The sequence below is a fragment of the Phyllopteryx taeniolatus genome, chromosome 3, assembly GCF_024500385.1.
Source record: "Phyllopteryx taeniolatus isolate TA_2022b chromosome 3, UOR_Ptae_1.2, whole genome shotgun sequence".
Taxonomy (NCBI): domain Eukaryota; kingdom Metazoa; phylum Chordata; class Actinopteri; order Syngnathiformes; family Syngnathidae; genus Phyllopteryx; species Phyllopteryx taeniolatus.
Genome location: NC_084504.1, coordinates 10,604,423 through 10,621,477, shown reverse-complemented (window position 1 = coordinate 10,621,477; position 17,055 = coordinate 10,604,423). Strand labels below are relative to the sequence as shown.

The 17,055-nt window shown below is 40.9% G+C and overlaps 1 protein-coding gene and 1 non-coding gene across 4 annotated transcripts in view; one reads left to right on the top strand and one right to left on the bottom strand.

The window, feature by feature from the left end:
• Window positions 1-2,815: 2,815 nt before the first annotated feature.
• trnae-cuc (transfer RNA glutamic acid (anticodon CUC)) lies at window positions 2,816-2,887 on the bottom strand. The gene has a single exon. It is a non-coding gene; the product is annotated as a tRNA-Glu (tRNA).
• Window positions 2,888-3,577: 690 nt separating this feature from the next.
• The window catches only part of eeig1a (estrogen-induced osteoclastogenesis regulator 1a), a 46,231-nt gene continuing 32,753 nt past the window's right edge, over window positions 3,578-17,055 (top strand). For 2 of the 3 annotated variants that reach the window (XR_009787646.1, XM_061766950.1), the window contains exons 1-2: window positions 3,578-3,726; window positions 3,827-4,120. Coding sequence is in view for 2 of the 3 variants with exons in the window: in XM_061766950.1 (XP_061622934.1) it covers window positions 3,978-4,120 (143 nt within the window). In the remaining variant the exon portion in view is untranslated. Of the gene's footprint in view, window positions 3,727-3,826; window positions 4,121-7,049; window positions 7,786-17,055 lie in introns of those variants that run through there. The other variant, XM_061766952.1, reaches the window with a different exon arrangement.

The window sequence follows — 17,055 nt, the reverse complement described above, 5'->3', positions numbered from 1 at the left end:
CATGGAGTGATCCAAACAAGACAAGAACATTTATGGCGTTACAAACATGCAAATAAATACTTGAGAACATAGTGTGCATGCATCGCAAATTACAATTATTCATCAAAACAATAGAGAACAAGTATTCTAGGGTGACACTTATGTAATGAAATGTGACAGGATTCAAAATATAGATGGGGAAAAACTTAACCAGGCAAATTAAACGACCGAAATCCCTTGAATTATCCCAGTATCCTGAGCAAAAAACACTGTTGCAATGTAGGCTGTGGCAATGTGATTTTTAGGCGACAGATTTGAAAAATAAATTTCACAATTTAAAAGAGTTCCCAGGTGTCCTAATAACTTGTTTGTGACATTTCGTGGCCCTAATCCTGGCCACATTTGAGTTTTAAAACAGATGCATGGGACAAGACAATTATAGATCAGATAACAAAAGAGCGAGAGAGAGTTGCAAATCTGTATGAAAACATCATCCATCCATCCATTTTCTGAGCCGCTTCTCCTCACTAGGGTCGCGGGCGTGCTGGAGCTTATCCCAGCCGTCATCGGGCAGGAGGCGGGGTACACCCTGAACTGGTTGCCAGCCAATCGCAGGGCACATAGAAACAACCATTCGCACTCACAGTCACAGTCATCCCTACGGGCAATTTAGAGTCTCCAATTAATGCATGTTTTTGGGATGTGGGAGGAAACCGGAGTGCCCGGAGAAAACCCACGCAGGCACGGGGAGAACATGCAAACTCCACACAGGCGGGGACAGGGATTGAACCCCGCACCTCAGAACTGTGAGGCTGACGCTTTAACCAGTCGCCCACCGTGCCGCCTGTATGAAAACACAGTATGTCAAATAGTTTATTTTATGTAATATATGAGTACATCAGGGGTATCAAACTCATTTTTGTCGCGGGCCACATCGTAGTTATGGTTTCTCTCAGGTGGCCGTTATGACTGTGAACCCATATAAATGTATGATCGCCTCATATCACATATACACAACAAATTGATGGAAAACTAGTTTTGAAATCAGAAGCCAATAAAAAAATTGTTCAACAAAAATTTTTCAATTTATTATAAAAGGGGGATTGAAAACCGAAAATGCTTGCAATATCTCAACATTATTAAAAGTGAAGACAATTTGGTATTTTAGCATGAATCAAGGAAGTCGACGCACATAATTTGCATTTGCGGGCCACATACAATGATGTGGTGGGCCGGATCTGGCCCCCAGGCCTCGAGTTTGACACCATGTGCTACATATTTCTATACTGTCTTTTATACGTTTTTATTTTTTGTATTATTGAATTAAAAATAATAAGTTATATGTATAATACTTGTACTTCGATTAAATGTGTTGAGCCCTGTGAGGTCCCTGATTCATCAGATGTGTTGTGTCACAGTAACAGTTTTGTTGTTGACGTTTCAGTTGCGTCACATGACTGCAATGGGTGCACTTTAGCCTGCAGAATTGAACAAACACCACGATACAGGTGGGGAGATAGGGGGAGGGGGCAGTGTTTGGCATAGCACGTTTTGTTTTGACGGGCAAAAGGAAACTATGATGTTTTTGTCCTGGTTAATGCTGAGACAAGAAGTCAACAACAAAGTGTTCTAGTGGCCAACACTTGAGATAATGAATGACAACATTAACATGTTTGTAAAACAGTGTGTACCTTTATAATGTGCTTTTCAATCATCATAGAATAGAATTTGTCAATGATGGTACTGCAGGGCAGTACATGGCAGAATTAGCCTTTATTACTACCACAATGGGGAAATGTCACCTTTGTGACAACAGAGTAGACAATAGCAGCACACAAAAATAATGGCATTAAAGAATGAAAAAAATCCCCCAACTATCGATATAATATTTACAACTTCAGCAATTTATGCAGCAACTGTACATGGATGATAAACACTGTATTATACTGTATATATGGATGTGAACTAGACAAACTAGATCCTTTTATTTACACAAATGAATGTGAAGCACAGCAAGAATAGTCAGCAGTATTGTATGTAGGAAAAAAACAACCATAATTGGATCAATAAATACTCTATACTCTATATTAGCAGCATATAAAACAGTAATTACTTCCCTCCAGCATCGACTAAACAATGGCATCACGACTGTGGTGATTTCAGTTACATGTAGGTGTTACATACAATGTTGCTGACTATTATTTCTGCTTTCTGTTTGCTGCACTGCTGGTAGTTACAATATAGTATTGTTGCTGTTTATGTGATTCTCAACCGCTACTTTTATTGATACTTTGTTCGTTGTTTTGCTACATTCAATGCTGCTGACTATTCTTGCTGCTGTACATATTCACATCTATATACTGTAGCTACAACACTAAAAAAGTACTTAATATGTGGATGCACATAATTCAAATGTGGTAAACTGATATAATTTGCTCTAAGTGCTCGAGGACTCGGCATCTTTTTGCACAATTGTCAAAAAAAATAATAATTACAATAGACCATTGATGCACATAAATGTTTTAAGCACATACATTGTATTCTGTTTTGTTACACAGTTGTTACATGTAAAATATAGTTGTTTGTTTCATCGCACAGCACTGCTTACTGTTCTTGCGGCTTTTAGTTCATATTTTCTATAGATATGGTATACTATTCAGTTTATTTATTATATATCTTGTCATATAGACTATTTATTGACACATTTTTGGTTGTTTTTTGATACATATGATACGACTGACTATTCTTGTTGCATAATCATAATTATGTATTTACTTGTGTTGCTCGAGGATAAAGCTGCGGTGATCGAGGTCACAGAAGCAGACTAAAATTAAAGTTCCCTGACCGGGAATCGAACCCGGGCCGCGGCGGTGAGAGCGCCGAATCCTAACCACTAGACCACCAGGGACTTGTTAGTTACTGATAGGGCGATATTCTTCAAGACACGGCTAGTGTAGGATCGCATTTCTAGGTTTGTAGATTCAAACCTGATGTAGGTTTTCAAAGCAGGGCTTCAAGAAAAGGTTAGGCTATCAACCAAATGCGATGGTTTCAATCAAATTAGGCTTTGAAGACAGTGTAATAGGATTTCTAGAAAATGTGAGGGTTTCAAGTTGGGGTTTAAAACTAGGTTTAGGGTTTCAAATCAGGGTTTCAATCCTATTGTTATGTTTAAAATTGGGGCTCCAGGCAAAGGCGAAGGTTTTAAATGAGTTGCAGTACCAAAGAAATGCAGTTTGAGTTTTGCATTCGTCGTGGCTCGTTAAAAAGAGCACATGCCGACGTCAGCCGCTAGAGGACGCTGTTTTACCGCCTTGAAGCCGCGCTTTGCTTTTGATTGTCAGTCAACGGGAAGCTTGAAAATCAAGTAAGACAGCGTTACTACGCAAAAAACCGGAATTTGTATGATTAGTCCTTAAAAATAAACGACGCCTGATTCGACAACTGTAAAATTCCCGTATAATAATAAAAATCACCGCACTCATGGAGCTTTAATAAAGGTATGTGTAATTTTATATCAAGGTTCTTACATAATCTCAACGTGGTTTTGTTTTGTTTGGCGGCTTGATGAACAATATATATTTTTTTTAGTTTGTAAAATATTAACCGGAATGTAGCCACAATGCTGAATGAGCTTGATGCTAGCCCCGAGCTGGCTGGGCTAATCCTTTTCAAAGAGGAAAACAAAAGTGCTCTTTTGTGTCATTTGTTTGGGGGAACCGTGTCCGGGAGCACAAATGTCTCCAGGTGGGTCTTCTCGCTTCACTTTTTTTCTTGCCCTATACTTTTATGTCACTTTCACACTGCCAAATGTTGATTTTTACACGATGTTGTGGTTTGTTTTCAGATTTCTGCATTGAGTCGACGCCGGCGAAGGAAGAGGAGCGGGCTGCTTCTCGGCCAAACCTGGAATAAAACACCATTAAGTTCCGTTGTTGTTGTTTTGTTTTGTTTTTGTTTTTAACGCGAGTGAAGCGTCGGCAGAGGACAGCAGCAGAATGGCTTTCTTCGCGAAAAAGAAGAAATTCAAGTTCCAGACGTATCTGACGCTGGAGGAGCTGAGCGCGGTGCCTTTCGTCAACGGAGTTCTCTTTTGCAAAGTTCGCCTGATGGACGGAGACTTCGTCGCTTCCTCCTCCAGGTCACTGAACACAAAACGCAGCTCTGTTCTTCGCTATTCCTACCTTGTTTTTGTTTGAAAGTCCTGCTTCAAAACAGAGTTGGGCTGTCAAGCAAAGTTGAGGATTTTAATACATGGTTATGCTTTTGAAGTAAGTAGATTTGAAGGTTTCACCCCCCCCCCCCCCCGGTACGCTTTCAAAAGTGGTTTCAAGCCATGGTTCAAGCAATTCAAGCAAAGGTGAGGCTTTCAACTTGAGGCACAGTTGGGGTTTCAGATTCATACAGGGTTAGGGCTTGAAGCCTGGAGTAGGGCTTCAAGAAAGGGTTAGGATTTCAAGCAAATGTGAGGGCTACAAATTAGGGTTAGAAGCTAGGGATATGATTGACATTCATTTTAAAACGTTTGCATACGTTTACCACCACCACCATATCAAAGTATTATGCTTATTCACATTATTTTGCAAATTATTTACAAGAAAAACATACAAATTTACCTATTTACAATCATAGTCCCAAACAGAACATGGATAAATCGTTACTACATAGATCATTTTACACTTGAGACTATGTGAGTCCCGGGATGCACGTGTGATGGATACAATGAGTCTCAACCCGGGAACAATGAGTCACAACAATTTATCGTCACGGAATACAGATCACAGTAATCCTCCGCTGTAGCACGGTTCTTGCTTTGTGGTCCCACAATATTGCAGATTTTTATTACAGTTGTTACCTTATTTTTTATACTGTTTGTACAATGTTTTTGTGTTATCCATCGCTTTTGCTCTCTCTCAGTATATCATGTGTTTAGGCCTGTCATGATGGCAAATTTTTTAGGACAATATATTTTCCCAAAATGTTTTTTATGCCACTGATATAATGATAGTAGAGCATAATAATTCAAGTATAAGTGCAGTCCATTTACCATTACATCCTTTTTAAGAACAATTTACTTTTCATTCTAATTGTAAGAATAATGAACACTGACATTTTAATGTAGAACAATAAATAAAATGTCTTTACCGGTCGATCTTCGTTCCTACCCTCACCTATGGTCATGAGCTGTGGGTCGTGACCGAAAGAACAAGATCCCGGATACAAGCGGCCGAAATGAGTTTCCTCCTCAGGGTGTCCGGGCTCTCCCTTAGAGATAGGGTGAGATGCTCGGTCATCTGGGAGGATCTCAGAATAGAGCCGCTGCTCCTCCGCATTGAGAGGAGCCAGATGAGGTGGCTGGGGCATCTGATTCGGATGCCTCCCGGACGCCTCCCTGGTGAGGTGTTCCGGGCACGTCCCACCGGGAGGAGACCCCGGGGACGACCCAGGACACGCTGGAGAGACTACGTCCTTCGGCTGGCCTGGGAACGCCTCGGGATCCCCCCGGAAGAGCTGGATGAAGTGGCTGGGGAGAGGGAAGTCTGGGCGTCCCTGCTAAAGCTACTGCCCCCGCGACCCGACCCGGATAAGCGGTAGAAAATGGATGGATGGATGGAAAAAATTGGCTTGCCAATGTTCAATGGCTGCATCTCTTACAATAGTAACGCTATACTGTATATAATGTGAGTATACTTGCGCCATATTCACGTTTGTATTTGCATTGTTGGGTAAAGGGTTCCATAATTGCAAGCTGACAGGAAACGGGGAATGTACCACTGTGTTTTTTTGTTCCCAGCTGAAAAAATTGTTTGGGGTGGTTGTGTTTAAAATGGATTTTGTCACTTTGAGGTTTTAAGTTGTGTTGTCTTTGTTGCGACTTCATACAAATTAGACATACCAGCTTGTTGGTGTTAGCGGGATGGCCGTATTCATCTGGTTGCAGTTGAATCCAAAATGTTGCCACATCGTCGCGGGGGTGTTTGGCTTTGGAACTAGTTCCATTTAAGCCGCTCGAATTTCTGTAACTGCAGCTACCGGCTCGCCGTCAGAAAACTTTGTGTATGCTAATTTTTTTGCATCTCAGACGTGGGACGCACATTGAGAGCCTTGCAACTAGTGCACTTTATTTTAATGATATATATATTTTTTATTTAATTTTATTTTTTTAAACAATTCTGTTTAAAGGAGTCTGGGCTTTGCATATACTGTATCTTCATAAGTCTGTGCTATAAAGAGGGTATAGATAGATTTGTTATCTTAGCAACTTTTGGTTGTATTCCCGTGACAAATGTAGCAGCATTGTTAATGTTGTGTGTAAAAAGAAAAGCTGTAGGTGACTTGCAGCAGGAGGAGTTTACCGGCTTACCGGACTTTACAAGGTAGTTGCAGGCTAGCTAGCTTGCTCAGTAGTCAAGAGGAGTTGTCGGCTCACACATGTCATTTAAAGGTCCCATATTTTGGCTATTTAGACCTCCATGGAGTGACTCTCTAACATGGACTTATTATAAACGTGTCAATATCATTTCAAGAAACACCTTGGTTTTATCATACGAGTGTCCAGAAAAGGCACCTCTGACAGCTGCGTCTGTTTGACCCAGTTTTGTATCCGTTTTGTCCATATTTGGCTTTCCTCTGATTGGTTGCCTCCATGTAGAAGCCCCACGTTTGAGACATGCGTGTTTGTTATGTTGACAGCGCTGGCCTGGGAGCGGAGAGGTAGTGACGTAGAGAAGCTTGCGAAATTTGAATCACCTGATTTCAGGCCTCTCTGTACAAAAACGTCAGGAACTCAGGAGTGCGTGAACAATTATAATTCGTATTTCACAGCTTTACTGAGGCACAATAGAGCCAATGTTACATCCCAAACACTAGAAAAAGTTGGTTTGGTAAAATATGTCTCTCGCACTCTCTCTCGAATTCTGTCTCGCTCTCTCTTTCTCTCTCTCTCTCTAGGAGAGCGTGAAAGTTGGTTGGGGTGGATTTTGTTTGTGTCTAAGGAGATTGCAGTTGGAAAAAAAGGCGACTTTCATCCATTAAAACAGGGACTGGCGCAAGTGCAACAAGATTAAGTTTTTAATCGCACAAGGTGAAAAAAAGGTCGCATGTGCAACCAATTTTGTCACAGTCTCGAGCCCTGGGTTTCAAGCCATAGTTAGGGTTTCAAATTAAGATGGGGTGAGGATTTTCAGCCTGAAGTGGGGTTTCAAAATAGGGTTAAAGACCGGGTTAGAATTTGAAGTAAATGCGAGGGTTTCAAAGATTTCAGTCGGGTAGGTCCTAATTGTCATTCAGTGTTGTTGTTTTCATTCACTTTTTAAACAGTAAGAGATAAAAAGACAATTTTGATTTTGAGTGAAGCAAACAGATAATAAGAACCCGATGACCAAGACATCAGCGGCACTCTACTTTAGGCCCGGTACACACACACAAGAATTGTTCCAGTCTTAAAAGATTTTTTTTTTTAATCATTGACAGACCTCACACATGAAGATACGAAAATCGGACATTTAACAGTTTTGGTCGGATTGTGTGTGGTGTACTCCGATAATTTCAACACAGTACCACACACACAAACATTCTGTTCTTCCTCCGATCTCGAAACAATTCCTCAGAGGCAGAAATCTCGCATTTCACAAAAACAAAGACCTGAAGACATTTCCACAAGTGCGCCGATGTTTGCTGAGTGTTTCTGAAGGGACTGGAGGCGGAAGCATTCTAAAATGGCGATGTCATGAAAAAAAAACTTGCTTTGAATAATACTTCTTGCCGTCTGAGGAACCCACTCTTATACAAAAAAAACGACGTCAGGTAAGACATGTTTTTATTTACAGTCGCTTTCTTGCTCCTAAGTCAAGGTCTCAAATGTATTTTCTGTCAAATCGCTGCCTGTTGTCGTCCTAGAGCGGCTCTAACTACCGGAGATAAATTCCTTTATTTTTAAAATTTATTATTATTTTTTTTTAAGTGGACTAAATCTAGTAGAGTTTTCGTCGACCATAAACTTGTATTTCATGAACTAAAAGTAGACAAAAACTACAAACATTTAGATTTAGACAAAATTATTACTAAAATTAAATTACATTTTAGTCAAAAGACTTTGACTGAAACTAAATCAAGATTTGCTGTCAAAATTAACACTGGTGTCATGGCCCTTAATCATATTCATTAAGTAAAGGTGCACCTCGTAAAAGCTCCCGATGACTCGTGTATGTTTGTGCGGTACATGTGCCTATGTGTACTACAATGTTTTTAACAACGCCATCGTGCTTTTTATTCGATAGCTGCTGTTTGCATGGCGCAAATATTATTTGTCCTTGCAAGACCTCCTACATCTCCCCTCTCTGAGCCCCCACCTTTCTGGATGTTACATAACTGACCCACCCCACTTCTCAGTTATCATATCCACACATTCAAACAATTCTCTCTCTCGCTGTGTCTCTCTGTCTCTGTTGTCCTCGTCCAGTCAGATTAGCATTATGTCACCCATGTGACAATCCATGTCTTTGTACGGTACCCTCTCCCTCCCCATGTCACATGCGGCAAATGTGACCCTCTGGACCTGGTGTGCTCGCTGCCAGTCCACCGCGACTTGATGACATCATAATTTTGTCTCAGCAGTGTCAATCAAATACAAACACGCCCATGCCGCAACTGTTACTCAAATATCCACTTGAGATTCCCCTAGAGTAGCAGTGAAGCCACTTTGGACACTGACACCCCTTCCAGCAATCACCTATCAATCAATCGTAGCCACTGACATGCCTATGCAATGGGTGCCAATCAAACATGGACACTGACACCTGCATGCAATAACTTTCAATCAAACAACCGTAGACACGCACACGTACTGCCTGTCAAACAAACTGAAACCCCTTCCATCACATGTCAACCAATCGTAGACGCTGACATGCCCATCCAGTAGCTGTCAATCAACCCAATGCTCAACTGTCAAACAAGGACACTGAAACAAGCATCTAGAAGCTGTCATTCATGAACACTGACGCACTGATGTAGCAGCTATCAGTCAATTATAAGCAATGTCAAACTTATGCATCACCTGTCAGTCAATCACACACACCCCTTCCAGCACCTGCCAATCAAATAGGGACACTAAAACCCCTTCCAATATGTCCATCAATCACACCCAGTACTGGTACACATGATACATTATTGAAGCAATGTTGAAAAACGGATGATGGGTTCTGGAGAAATTTAGTTTTTTGTGTTGGGAAACATTTTGAGGAACGTTTTTGTGTGATATCGCGTATCGAAAATCAGGTTTAAAAAAAACCAACGCCTTCACATTAGAGTAAAATAATAAAACTTAATTCTATCTTAACATATTTCCTCGACCGTCTCATTTCGTCTGCTACTGGGGAAATCCCTTCTCCAATTGGCTGACAAGGTTCTGTTAAAAATATCCACCAATCGCTTGTACGGGCAGAAATTACGAGACATCGACGCGTTGATCATTGTGACGTTTCTACCGACGTTATTTGCCCTAAAACTCGACCTAACTTGCGCAAATGGAACATTAATTGTGAGAAGAGCAGTATATGGGCAGTAGAATAGGTAATTTACATCAGCAATCTTTTTTCTTTTTAAATGTTTTTTTTATTTGATATGAAGGATTTAAGAGGGGTTTGTAGTGCTCATTACATGTTGCAACATTTTTCCCTATTTTATGACATGTTATAAAGTCATCAAATTCATGCCTCAATTCCAAGTCATGTGACTCAAGTCCACACCTCTGATGTTTGCCAATCAAAAATGGCAACACAAGCACTGTCAATTAAACACAAACCCGACCATCCAGCTGTAAGACAACAGAAGACAAAAATGTCATATTTGCTTACGTAACCATTTTAATAAACGCAACCGCCCAGCAAACTGAATGTTTTGAAAATACTTTTTCTCAACTTAAACGCTGCTGTGATTGAGAACAGCTGGGCAGGACTTCAAAACATTTCTTCTCGGAATTCCAACTTGACAGTTTCAGTGCTTCATGCTTGAATTCTTGAATTGGAATTGACACGGTTGAAATGTGGAACAGAATGGTGATTTGTAAATGTCCTGCTTTTGTACATCCTGCATGCAATGCGTTTTCTACATAGGCTATAAACGAAGCAGATTGTTTTTTTTTAAGAGTAATTGGGGTGAAAAGAGGACCAAATGTGATTGCGTGCAGCTGCAGTGTCCTGCACATGCTCTCTTTTGGTTTTTTAGCTTCTCCTCTTAAGTTTAGACTTTATAGCGTTAACATTTTGACATTTGTTTCCAAACATTTGATGTCTGCATCCTTGCTCTGCCGAGAGACCACGTGCTTTCTGGGAAGAGCCAAGAAAGCAAACAAGAACACTGAAGGGGATTTCTATTGCACTATTAGCTAATCCAAACTAGTTTGATATGGGGAAAAACAGCACGTTTGGGAATACAGTGACACCGTGTTTATCGCAGAAATGTTTTCAAGACTCACCTGCAATCGCTGAAAATCCATTATGTAGCGAGACCATACTTCCATCCATCCATTTTCTTTACCACTTACCCTCACTGGGGTCGTGGGCGTGCTGGAACCTAGCTCATCCCAGCTATCTATTTATTTATTTATCTATACCTGATATTTGTGTATTTATGATATAAACAGTATGTGTTGGGGTAGTTAGTAGAAAGTGTGTCACAATCCTGAGGGAAAAAAGACGCAGTTCATGGGGTCTTGTTTTGTTGCTTTGTAGTTTGAGGTGTCACAAAAGCAAAAAATATTTGCTTCAAAGTCACTGTTCTGTTTGACATGTTTATTTTTACAAAAAGTGTGTCAAGTTTTTAGTTTGTACTTTGTAGTACACTGACAATATGACTGCACGATATATCGATTGAGCATTGTCATCGTAATGTTCGTGTGCGCAATAGTCATGTCGCAGTGTCCTGCGCAATTATATATATATTCAATCAACTGTAATATTGATAAGTCACCAGCAGAGGGACCTGGTTGGACATGCTAATAAGATTAGCACTCGGGCTGCACGATATTGGGAAAAAAATGACATTGCGATTTTTAATTTTTTTTTAAATTATTATTTTTTAACCTGCGATATAGTTTGTGATGTGAAATACTACTACTACTACTACTAATAATAATAATTAAAAAAATTAAAGGCTCCTTTTAGGCTCATGATCACCGTACAGGACCGTCCAAATCAAACACAGTAATATACTTTTAAAAATATACAGTATAAGTATATACAATTGCAGCAGAATAACTTAGAAGAACAATCGCAGTTAATAGGCCTGTCTTAAAAGGAGAGTTTTCAGGCGGGTTTTTAAACTAGATCGAGTCCATGTTCCTAATGTCAGGAGGGAGGGAGTTCCAGAGCTGAGGAGCCAAGCGGCCGAAGGCCCTGGACCCCATGGTGGACAGATGGGCTGGAAGAATGATGAGGGTGAGGGAGCAGGCAGACCTAAGAGTTAGAGTGGGATTGTTGATGTCGAGGAGATCAGACAGATATGAAGGAGTCATGTTATGGATGGCCTTGAATGTATATCCATCCATCCATCCATTTTCTGAGCCGCTTCTCCTCACTAGGGTCGCGGGCGTGCTGGAGCCTATCCCAGCTGTCATCGGGCAGGAGGCGGGGTACACCCTGAACTGGTTGCCAGCCAATCACAGGGCACATCGAAACAAACAACCATTCGCACTCACAGTCATCCCTACGGGCAATTTAGAGTCTCCAATTAATGCATGTTTTTGGGATGTGGGAGGAAACCGGAGTGCCCGGAGAAAACCCACGCAGGCACGGGGAGAACATGCAAACTCCACACAGGCGGGGACGGGGATTGAACCCCGCACCTCAGAACTGTGAGGCTGACGCTCTAACCAGTCGGCCACCGTGCCGCCGGCCTTGAATGTATAGAGAATAATTTTGTAGTCAATGTGCTGTTTAATTGTGACCCAGTAGAGTTGCTGGAGAGTAGGTTAGATATGATTAGTGGATGGTGTTCTGGTAATGATGTGGGCAGCAGTGTTCTGGACTAGTTGGAGTATATGAATGAGTTGTTTGGATGAGTTTATGGGTAAGACCAGAGAGGAGGGAAAGGCGCACCGTATTAAAAGGCGTAGTCTCAGTTACGGGGTCTATTTCTGTATTTAACACATACATAAGGTGCACTGTATTATTGGGCGCAGGCATAGTAAAACATACGCCAGCTTAAAACATATGGTAGCATGCATGCACGCTAAAACATAGGGGTCTACATGCTAGCGTATGTTTTTAAAAAGGCAGCGGGAGCAAAACTGAGTTCGGTTGTACTTTATTTAAGTATTTAACAATGTAAACAGTGAGTTTGGTTGTACTTTATTGAAGTATTTAACAATGTAAACAGTGAGTTCGGTTGTACTTTATTGAAGTATTTAACAATGTAAACAGTGAGTTCGGTTGTACTTTATTGAAGTATTTAACAATGTACTCACGTTATTTTTTTGATCAATCCTCATCCACAAATCCATCAAAGTCCTCATCTTCTGTATCCGAAATGAACAGCTGGGCAATTTTGCCATCAAACATGCCGGGTTCCTCTCGTCATTGTCGGTCGGAGTCAGTCTTGTTGCCGGGGGGCTGTTCAGCAATGATGCCGGCTTTTGCGAAAGCTCGGACAACGGTCAAAGCAGATACCTTAGCCCAGGCATCCACTTGCGAACCATGGATCCGTTGATCTTGAATTCTCTCGCGGCTGTTCCTCCGCGTAACTGATAGCTTGCAGTTTAAACTGTGCTTTGTAAGCGCGTCTCTTCGTAGGTGCCATTGTCGGGGGTCCTTAGCCAACATATACCTACTGGGGGTGTGCCTTTAGCTTCCTCTTTCACGCGCACCCTTCCCCCTTACGTCCGCCTTTCCTCTATATAAGCAGCGTGTCGGCAGGAAATACTCACAGTCAGTCAGACGGAGCGCTCATCAAAGTCACACAACAACATTTACAGATTTTGGAACTCAGTGCACACATAAGGCGCGCCGCATTATAAGGCGCCCAGTCCATTTTGGAGAAAATTTAAGACTTTTAAGTGTGCCTTATAGTCGTGAAAATACGGTACAATAATCCATACGCGATGTTACCAGTGAGTGGACCAATACGGCGGCACTGTTTGGGTTGAGTGATGGACTGAGGCAGTTGATATTGTGGAGATGGAAACATGCAGACCGGGTAATGATATTAATGTGAGTTTGGAATGACAAGGTGCTGTCCGGGATGAAACCTAGACTCTTAACATGAGGGGAAATGGAGGTGTTGTCAGTGGTGAGGGTAAAGATGGGATGTTTAGCGAGGATGGATTTGGGGCCAATAAGGGCAATCTCAATTTTGTCACTGTTGAGGAAAATGTGGGAGAACCAGGATTTGGTTTGTAGAGACAGGCGCAAAGGGATGAAGGTGGGAAGGTGGAAGTGGGTTTGGATGAAAAGTAGATCTGGGTGTCATCTGCATAACAGAGGCAGTGAATGTTGTATTTGCAGAATATATGGCCAAGTGGGAGGGGATAAATAATGAAATGGGAAGAAGGACTGAACCCTGGAGAACACCAGACGAGAGGGCTGTGGATCCAATAGGATACCAAAACATGAACAACAAAATTTCCAAGATTCCATCCAAGAAGTAAACTGGGATGTATTACTCGCTGGTAAAAATTTAGATGAGGATTGTTCTAAATTTGCCAACAAAATACAAGAAATTATTATACAATTTACACGGATAATTAAAATAAAAGCTAGAAAGAATGGCCTGCCTTGGTTAAACACATTTATTCTGAAACTGATGAAAGAACGCGATCATTCCATGAAGTTGTCGGTCAAATCAGGATACAATAGACAGCACTTTATCTCACTGAGAAATAGGGTAGTGAAAGAAATAAGAAAATCCAAAGCTGACTTTTTCATTACTGCTCTGAATAGTGCGAAGGGAAATTCAAAAATAACCTGGAATTATATTAAAAAACTATTGGGTGATACACAAAATAACAAAACAAAACTAATGCAAATTCAATTAAATGGAAACATCCTGACGGAACCTCAAGTGATGGCTGATGCTTTTAACAACTACTTCATTGAATCTGTGTCAGAAATCTCTTCTAAGTTTGCAGTAAAACAAATGAACGAATACCCTGCATTGTCTGCAACGCAGTTCTTTACTATTACAAATATTACTGAGACCAAAGTTATCGATTTAATTCATTCACTCAAACCATCTAAGGCAAAGGATGTTTTTGGAATGGACACGCGCATGCTCAAAGATCTAGGTTCAACTCTTGCTCCTCCTATTGCCTCAATCATTAATCTTTCAATTTCATCTGGTCACTTTCCAAAGGCCTGGAAATCTGCTATTGTTACCCCTGTCTTTAAATCCGGTGACTCAACTTCTCTGAATAACTACCGATCTATAAGCATTCGTCCGGCCATTTCCAAAGTTGCAGAAAAATGGGTGTCAGAGCAGATTGTCCATTATTTAATCAGCAGCTCCCCCTCTCTCCACGCCATGCAGTTTGGTTTCAGATCCAAGCATTCCACTGAAATGGCTACATGCCTCTTCATTGAGAAAATAAAATCTTCTCTCGACAAGGGTGGAGTTGTAGGGGCGGTGTTCTTGGACCTCAGGAAAGCTTTCGATACAGTAAATCACTCTGTTCTTCTTACCAAGCTCTCAAAATTTAACTTCTCTCGCAAAGCTGTGAGCTGGATTGAATCATATCTGCATGACCGAACACAATCTGTATCAGTTAACAACTGCAGATCAGAGTCTCTTAGGCTAACCTCTGGAGTCCCTCAGGGATCAATATTGGGCCCCCTTTTATTTAGTCTTTATAGCAACGATTTGCCCACTGTTTGCTCTGAAGCAGAGTGCGTAATGTATGCAGACGACACAGTTTTCTTTGTTCATGGTCGCTCCAAAGATACTGTTGCTGCTAAACTCACTAATACAATGTCCTGTGTCACAACTTGGTTGCAGGAGTGCTGTCTACAGCTAAACGTTTCTAAAACTGTAGGCATGTATTTCACTAAAACAAATAGAGTATCACCTGACCCCGACATACTTGTTAATGGAGAAAAAATGCAAATTGTCAGCCAATACAAATATCTTGGGTTAATAATAGATTCACAGCTTTCCTTTAAAGCCCATATTGACAAATTATGTAAAAATATCAAATTAAACCTCGCAAATTTTCGTGCAATTCGGAATGAAATGTCAACTGAAGCTGCAAAAATTTACCTGCATTCGATGATTCTTAGTCACTTTAACTATTGCATAACCAGTTGGTCCCAGGCTGGTCAGAATGCAAAAAAACCATTGGACGTTTTGTACAAACAAGTAATTAAAGTGATGGATAAAAAACCAAGGCACTATCATCACTGTGCAATTAAAAAAAAAAAACAGTCTTTTAAACTGGGACAGTCTTCACATATTTGCAGATTTAAATTTGATTTATAAAGTACTGCATGATTTGGCCCCAGCTCCTCTGGCTGAGTTCATCAGCCAAAGAAACAGCTCTGAGCGTGTCACTCGAGGCTCTGTCAGAGGTGACTGTCTCATTCCTCTGCGCAGGAGCACTTTCAGTAAGTCAGCCTGGTCAGTGAGGAGCGCTGGTGAGTGGAACTCAGTACCTGAGGAGGTTAAACTGCTTACAACATACAAGGCCTTCACAAAAAAACTGAAAATGTGGCTAGTTAACACCTATAGCTGCCAACACTAAAAGACAAGTATGTGATGTTGTCTTTTTGTTATGATCAAAAAAATTATGGTTTTATTCTCTCTTAATAGTATAGTTTGATTATGTATCCTGTATTATATTGTCTTGTAGATGTATTTTACTGCTTTTTTACATCATGGCCAGGGAACTACAGATGAAAACTAGCCTTCTGGCTAATTCTGGCTTTTTTAACCATGTGTACTTCATGTGTTTTATGAAATTGCATTGTCCCCTTTCAAAAATAAACTGATAAACTAAACTGATGGGAAGAGAGAGTTTTCAGCTGAATGAATTGAGTATGCTCAGAGATATACAGTGTGTACGGAACATATTCAGACCCCGGACGGCCAGCTCTAGGAAGGGTTCTGGTCGTCCCAAACATCTTCCATTTAAAGATTATGGAGGCCACTGTGCTCTTAGGAACCTTAAGTGCAGCAGAATTTTTTTTTTAATAACCATTACCAGATCTGTGCCTTGCCATAGTTCTGTCTCTGACCTCTTCAGTCAGTTCCTTTGACCTCATGATTCTCATTTGCTCTGACATGCACTGTGAGCTGTAAGGTCTTATACAGACAGGTGTGTGGCTTTCCTAATCAAGTCCAATCAGTATAATCAAACACAGCGGTACTACAATGAAGGTGTAGCACCATCTCAAGGATGATCAGAGGAAATGGACAGCACCTGAGTTAAATATGAGTGGAACAGGGTCTGAATACTTATGACTGTGTGATATTTCAGTTTTTAATAAATCTGCAAAAATGTCAACAATTCTCTTTTTTTCAGTCAATATGTGCTGTGTGTACATTAATGTGGAAAAAATGAACTTAAATTATTTTAGCAAATGGCTGCAATATAACAAAGAGTGAAAAATTTAATAGGGTCTGAATACTTTCCGTACCCGCTGTATGATTTGAACCTGTTAAAGGGTGTGTCAGGTAAACCAATTGCAGCCAGTCTGGTGATGAGGATGGTGTGGGAAATGGTGTCGAAGGCCACGCTCAGGTCTCGGACGATGAGGATGGATAAGTCCGGAATCAGCTGTCATCAGGAGGTCGTTGGTGATTTTTAAGAGGTTGGACGGAAGCCGTACTGGAACTGTTCATATAGATTATTGCAAGAGACATGAGAATGGGCCTGTGCTGTCACTTGTTTTCCAGATTTTTGGAGAAAAATGGCAAGTTGAAGATAGGAAAAAGGTTATTGAAGTTGTTGGGGTCTGATCCAGATTTTTTGAGTATTGGTGTTACTACGGCAGACTTGAGAGATGACTGAAAAGAATTAGAGGTGAGGGAGGAATGAATAATGGCAGTTATCATGGGTAACAGAGAGGGAAGGCAGGCTATGACCAGAGA